Raw genomic sequence first — 7,292 nt, 5'->3', positions numbered from 1 at the left:
TGTGTGTGTGTGTGTGGGTGTAAATCAGCTGAGAGGGAAAACTGAGGGTTGATGGTGCGACTCCGCCCATCTTCAGTTATTAGATTACAGCTGGAGTTTCACCCTGATGAAGTGGAAAAACTGCGACCGCATCATTGACCAAACAGCCAATGGAGCAGCAGCTCACTTTAACACCACCACCTTCCTGAGGCGCTGTGGTTGGAGGCCAGGTGAAGCGTCACTCACTGCTCCTGTTTAAAAATGCGCTGAGAGAGCTGATCAGTGCTCCTCCTGCTCCTCACTGTAACGCATTAACATGTATAACGTGTTTGAGCTTCTCTGAGCCTGAGCTGGTGGAGGATGAGTTACGGACACTCTGACGTTTGTCTCGTCTCTTGCTGTTGATGGAAAGTTATCCACGGTCTCCAGCTCGCTGCGTTGGCTCGCGGCTGTCCTGCAGAGCGACGATGAAAGCGGACTTCAGCCGCAGCTCGCTGTGTGTGAACTCTGACGGCTCAGTGAGCCTCACACAGACGTGGGAATCGCCAGCCAGCAACAGCATGTTATTATCACAGGATTCGTTATCAAATTATTCAAATCTGGGGATGTGATGATCGTGTCCTCAAAGTTAAACTTTGTCAGTGTCTGTTTCATCCCGTAACATCATTTTTTTCTCACCGTCGTTTTATGTATTTCTGCGTCAGGAGATTGTCAGGCGTTCAGACCTGTCGTATGTCTGTGACTCCACAGCTGTTTCGTTCTACATCTGCGCTCTACAGGCGTCCTGCAGGAAAATCACTGGCTGAGTGGAACCGTCAGGCTGATGGCACCGTGCTGTAATCTGTAATCTGCATTTACACCTCAGACTGAAAGTGTCTGCTAACCTTCCACAGTCTCTGTGAGAGGGATGCTGTCAGACTGCAGCTGTTTGCAGCTGTCTCCTGTCGGCCAACCTGACCTGATGATGATGATGTCAGCCGATGATGTCAGATGGTAGTGAAGCGTGGCTGAGCCCGGTGTAGAGGTCGGGTGCGTTTCAGTTTGTTTGGTGTTTGCATTTGGTAAAATCAGCAGTCAAACGAGTCGCAGCAACAAAGGTGAGACAGTCTTCAAAATCTTCAAACGCCTCCTGTCACGCCGGTGACAGGAGGCGTTTGAAGATTTTCGGGCTTCGGGGACGTCAGAATCACTTCTTTGGTCACATGATGCTTTGATGCTACTCGTGTTTGCTCAGGTGTGACGTCAGCAGTGACCTTGGCGCTAACACTCTGACAGCAGGGTCTGCGTTTAGTTTAAGTGAGTCAGACTGCAGTGACCCTCCCGTCCTGCGGGGGCAGCCTGAGGAGGAGGCAGCAGGATGGTCGTCTAAGCTGCTCTCACTGCTAATCAGAAACAATCCTCTCAGCTGAGCGCTGCTCCTCTCTCTGTCTGCAGAGCAAAACGTTTTTAGGGGCAGCTCTGTGTGTGGATGCTGAGAGGAAGTTTGCACACCTGTGTCTCAGGTAAAGCTGACTGATTGAAGGAAGCTGTAAGGAGGCAGAGGAGGCCGGCAGGTGATGACAGGTGATTCACAGAACAGTGTGCACTTCTGCTGAGTGGTAGCTTCTAGATCGTGGCTCAAGAGTTGGGAGTTCGTCTTGTAACTGGAAGGTTGCTGGTTTGAGCCCCGGCTCGGACAGTCTCGGTCGTCGTGTCCTTGGGCAAAACGCTTCACCCGTTGCCTACTGGTGGTGGTCAGAGGGCCCGTGGCGCCAGTGTCCGGCAGCCTCGCCTCTGTCAGTGCGCCCCAGGGTGGCTGTGGCTACAGTGTACCTGCACGTGTGATGCGACAGTAAACGTGATTTGATCTCAAATAAAATGAAGGTTTCGATATTTTCCTGAATAATCTCGACTCTGACGCCAATCGGCCTTCAGACTGCGGCCGGCTTTCAGCTGCAGCGCCGATGTTTGTGTCGGGGTGTTCATGTGACCCCGCTGGGCAGGCAGGCGCGTGGACACCTGACTTTGTGACCACGATAACTCGAGAAGGCGGCAACGTAGCATTTCAAATTGATAACAGAAGTGTATGTACGAGGAGGCTGGGGGCGGGTGTTTCATCTCCTGCAGGAGCGACGATCGGGCGTAACGCTGTAGCTTTGCCGTACCAGCTGCTTCTGTTCCAACTCTGATTTCAGCTTTTCTGACACTTTCAGGTCTCGTGTGGTCTTAAATGCACCTGTGAGTCTGCTGCTTGGGTCACAGCATTAATCAGCCGCAGACACCTTCGTGTTGTTGGCTGCACTTCCTGCTGACGTGCAGTTTATTCATCGCATTCGGCCACTGCGTGGAAAACTGTCTCGAGCCGCAGTTTACCGGCCGGAGCCGCCCGGCAGCTCGGACTGTGAAAACATTGAAAGCAGATGAGAAATGCCGGGAGTTCCTCCACCTCTGTGGGACAGACTTGTTCTCACGCCGTTACAGCTGCACACAGCTGCACACAGCTGGCTGTTTGTCCCCTCACAGGCCTGCAGCTGCCAGGCTCAGGTCAAAGCGTTAAGCTGGCAGGTGAGTGCAGGTGCACATATATTGCACAGCTGGCCTGGGACCAGAAACACGTCACTCAGTTTTATGGTGAGACTTTGCCCCGAGTCACGACTCTCAGGTGGGGCCATAAACGAGTTCAGGTGTAAGAACAGGCATCAGAGACTCGTCGCTCTCTCGTGTCTGTGGTAGTAAGGCAGCACGAGCTAACGTTCGGCCTGAAGCCATCTGCCCAAACTGGACTTTGACCTTTGACACGGCCTGGATGCTGTTAGCTAATGCTAGCCACCGCGTTAGCTGAGCGGGACAGCCTGAGGCCGACTCTCGACAGTTTTCTTCAAGTAGCTCTAAATTCTAACTCAGACTGAGTCTTTGATGAGGTGCACTTCCTGTGAACCTGTGCAGGTGTTTGAAAAAGCTGCTCTTGCTGACGGGGAGGAGAATCGACTTCCTCTCTGCTCTTTGTTCGGCTTTAAACCCTGCACCACGGCGCCGCTGTCGCCTTTGTCCCGTTTCCTGCTGTCGGTTTCCTCTGCGTCAGCCTTCGTCCTCAGACCTGCAGCCTGCTGGGAGGAAGTGATCAGCATCATGCATGACAACAAGCACCGATGGTGGAGGAGGCTCGAAGCTGTTCGATGTTCAGTTTGTCCTCCTTACCTCTCTGCTTCATTCCATGTTTGGCACTGATCACCACCTGCACTCATGTATATATCTTTCTACGTAGCACTTTAATTCTTATTCTTATTTTTTCATGTCTATTTAAGCGTAATTTATGACAGTATGTTTGCACTGAAGCACCGCAGCAATTTCCTAATGTTGTAAACCTGCAGCGCGTCACGCCGGACGCTGCCACAAACAAAACCTTTGTTTTTTCCTGACTTTAGTGGCATTAAAGTCTAAATTCTGCCGCCCTCACATTTATTTCATGAAGAATCGACTCGGAGTTCAGATGTTCCCGATAGAGCCGGTCTCTAGTGGACATCAGAGGAACTGCAGGTTCCTGGGGAGATTATAAACTCAAAGTGCAGAGGTGCTTTTACTTTGGAAGTCATTCTGGTCCTCTTCCCCTCATTTCCTCTGAGCTTTTGTGCTGCCGTACGTTCTTGTAGTTCATTAAAGCCTAAAACGCAGTCTTTCTGGCCCTGTGGGTGGTGTCGGTGCCTTCTGAAGCATTTTTATTAACAAACGTACGTCTTGGCCCTGGTTGTGAAAGGTTTCTGGTTACTTCCTGGCATCTGCCAGCAGCATTACGCCTGCAGTAATGAGAGTCCTGAAATGTGACTCTGTGGATTATTATCTTTGACAGCAGCTGACGAGAAACTGGATTTGAAGTCATCCATAAAAGGTTAGATGACAGCGTTCACCCAGAGGTCACAGCTGTGTCATCACTCGGACACTTACCTGCACAGCTGGACGTCAGGTGTGCGAGTCACGAGTGCTCCCACCTTAGAGGTCCCTGACTCTTTGTGGAAAGCAGAGCTCTGCTCGAGTAAAAGTGGAGGAATGTGATCCGTTTCACGGAGAACCTCGGTACAGTCTGTGGGCCCGACAGACGCCGTCGTCGCTGTCTGATGCTCGCAGGTGGAGGTTGTCCAGGCCTGGATGTGAGAAGCAGCGCTCAATAGGAACCCTGCTGCAGTCTCAGTCTCTCTGTCTTCTTCCTGTTTCAGCTTTCCGAAGGAGAACCCTCCAGTGAAGATGAGACCATGGTCCCAGTACTGACGTCCAGAAAAGCCAGTGAACTGCCCGTCAATGAAGTAGCATGTGTCCTGCAGGTAAGGAGGCGAGCGCCTCTCAGCCTGACATTCGTCACGTTTATCTCAGAGAGCGCTCAGCTGATCGGTTCATGAAAAATCCTCAGACTTAGACTGAGCCAATGAGACGCGTCGTCCTGTTTCTGTGCGAGCTTCGTCTCTGAAACGGTAATCTGAGCGCCGCTGCGTGTCACGCCCACAGGCCGACCTGCAGCTGGGTTTGACCCAGGAGGAGGTGAGGCGGCGGAGGGCGTACCACGGCTGGAACGAGTTCGACATCAGCGAGGACGAGCCGCTGTGGAGGAAGTACCTGTCACAGGTAACGCACGCATCACACGCACACTCACTCAAGGCCATTTCCTGTTTCTCTCTCTGTGTGACAGCGAGTCCCTCAAACGTGCAGCGGCAGAGTCACCCAGCACGCTATTTTTATCCAGAGCCTGAAACGCGTCTGCAGGCCCGCCGTGTTCCCGACTGTCATTGTTCCGCCGCCGCGCACGTCTGCAGCACGCTTGCATAACGTCCTGTGGAAGAACACAGATTTATTTTTGCACGGCACACGTTCGTCGCCTCACAGCCATGTTAGAAACACGTGTAAGGTGTAAACGCGCTTCACCGTGGTAACCGTGACCTCATTGCTGCTCGCACCTTTTAATAGGACTGACACGTTTGTGGTGACTGCACAAAGGAGGAGGTTGAATCCTGTAGCGTTCTTCGTTTCTGTCTCGAGCTCGTGTCACCGCCACAGCGCGGCGTTGTGAAACAGATCAGGGGCCTCGTTCAAGCGCTGCTGATTGGACGAGCCAGCTGACGAGGGCACATGACCTCTTTCAGCCCTGAAAGCATCAGGTAAAATAACTGAAGGGGAAACGGCAGCAGGCAGTCGGAGCACTGATGGAGCTGCTGCAGGCCTCCAGCAGCTCCAGCAGCTCCAGCTTAAATATAGAAAGCGAGCGTGGACGGAGAGGACGGGGGAAGCTGTCGGCTCGAGTCCAAGCGAGGAGCAGAAACTCTGGATCTCTGAAAAAGGTAAACCACATCAGCTGACGTGTGCAGAAGTTTCCGTTTGACTTCACATTCCTGAGTGCTGAACAAGCAGAAAGAGAGGGTCACAGGTCACATGACCAGAACCGTGTGATGTGAGCCATGAGGGTGAGGAAGGTCAGAGCCTCGTCATCGCTCCTGACTGCTGATTGGACGGCTTCACAAACACACCTATTGTCTGTAATCTGCTGTAATCTGAGCGCGTGTCCTCCTGCGATCACACGCTCGAGCCGCTCCTTCACTAAACAAACGCCAGCCCTGCAGCGAGTCGAGTAGCAGCTGCTGCGGCGCTCTGACATCACGCTGACCTCACAGTCCAGACACGAGCTGCCAAAGAGTTTGTCCTTCAGCTGCCGACCACACACGTTTACAGCTGCACCGACTCGCCTGATCCCGCCTGTGATGACTCGTTCGATTTACCCGCGCTGCCGAAACAAATGTGCAAACTCGGCGAAGCTGAAAGCGTCCACGCTGTAAAAAGTGTCCTTGTTAAAGAACACGTCCTCCAAACGTCTGTAATCATGTGACACTTGACCTCTGACCTCAGCCTGTGTCTCTCTGCAGTTCAAAGATCCGCTCATCCTGCTGTTGCTGGCGTCGGCGGTCATCAGCATCATCATGCACCAGTTCGATGACGCCATCAGCATCACAGTGGTAGGTAACCAGCGGCGCTCAGGCGTCCTCTGAAACCTGCAGGTCCTCCACACGAGGTTACACACGACAGCTGTTTGTCTGATACAAAAACGAGGTCAAAGTTCAGATGGCAGGAGCGGAGTGGAACAGCAGCTCTGTGTTCTTAGACTCAGTGACTCAAATGCAGCAAGTTTTACATGTAAAGGTCACGGGGTCAGTGGCTGAGCCGTCCTGTGAGGCAGTGCTGCTCTGCGATTGGTCAGCACGGCGCGTGCTTGTTATTGTCTCCTCTCACCTTAAGCTCAGCGTGCACCGTCACAGAGAGGTGGAACGCCACAGGCACAGATTAAAAACAAGAAGTGCGATCTTCTCTGCAGCCCGTCTGCACACGTTTGAACATCTGCACGCTTCTCGTTCAGCCACAACCAGGTCAGGTCCATCACAGAAGATGGGTCTCATTTACCTAAAGTCATCGAGTTCATCTGCATCGGTGAAGTAAAACCTGAACGGGAAGGTTTGGCGCTGTGTTCCATCCTACCGGTTGTTTCTGCACGCACGCACAACACAAGTGACAAACCGTCCTGCATGCTGGAGTCATTGTTGACAGCATAAAGTACGTACGGCAGGACCAAAGGCGGATTCATGTGCAGAGAGAGGAGCTCTGAGATGGAGAGTCTGAGTGACGCACACACAGTTTGACCCTCGTAAAAGAAGAAACGTGAGTCCCTGTGCACACGCAGGCCGGCTGCAGGCGAGCAAACAGCTTCATCGCTGTTTGCTTTCAGACTTCGGGTAATTAAAGCGATCCGGGAACCCTTCAGGATGTTTGGTCAGGTTTCTGTTTTAATCCTCCAAACGGACGCAGAGCTTCAGCAGCCAGAAGGTCAGCCGATGGTCTGACTCCACCTCAGCGTGTGAACAAGCAGAAATGATGAAGAGCTTATTCATGTCATCACATTCAGATATGATGACTGTGAAAGCAGACGGGCTACTGTGAGGCCAAAGCTCCGCCTCACAGGAAATAAACATAAATGCAGAGGTGAGAGGTTACAAACAGTGCTTTTAATTTGAAAGGAAATGTGGAATATATTTTATGATGAAAGGAAAAGATGAACGATGTTGAGCTCTGACGTCGCAAACATTCACTGAAATCTTCAATAAACCCTGAACGACTCAGTGTCAGTGGGGTTTCCACAGCTGTGGGGTTTTATTGTGAACGATGGAAGAATTTAAAAACTCATGTTGGACCTCAAAGTTCAGTCTGTGCTTTCCCCCCCCCAGGCCATCATCATCGTAGTGACGGTCGCCTTCGTCCAGGTACGTCCTGTTTTTACTCTTTAACAACACTGCTGTGTGTGTGTG

At 52.0% G+C, this 7,292-nt stretch overlaps 1 protein-coding gene across 1 annotated transcript in view; it reads left to right on the top strand.

The window, feature by feature from the left end:
* Positions 1–7,292, top strand: part of atp2c1 (ATPase secretory pathway Ca2+ transporting 1) — a 27,587-nt gene that overhangs the window by 7,399 nt on the left and 12,896 nt on the right. Inside the window, exons 2-5 of the mRNA XM_005744139.2 lie at positions 4,170–4,274; positions 4,456–4,572; positions 5,862–5,951; positions 7,212–7,247. Of these exons, the coding sequence (XP_005744196.1) occupies positions 4,170–4,274; positions 4,456–4,572; positions 5,862–5,951; positions 7,212–7,247 (348 nt within the window). The remainder of the gene's footprint in view (positions 1–4,169; positions 4,275–4,455; positions 4,573–5,861; positions 5,952–7,211; positions 7,248–7,292) is intronic.

The sequence above is a fragment of the Pundamilia nyererei genome, unplaced genomic scaffold, assembly GCF_000239375.1.
Source record: "Pundamilia nyererei isolate P.nyererei 1_Seehausen unplaced genomic scaffold, PunNye1.0 scaffold00139, whole genome shotgun sequence".
In the NCBI taxonomy this organism is placed as follows: domain Eukaryota; kingdom Metazoa; phylum Chordata; class Actinopteri; order Cichliformes; family Cichlidae; genus Pundamilia; species Pundamilia nyererei.
Note: the sequence above shows the minus strand (reverse complement) of the source record. Positions and strands in the feature narration are given on the sequence as shown.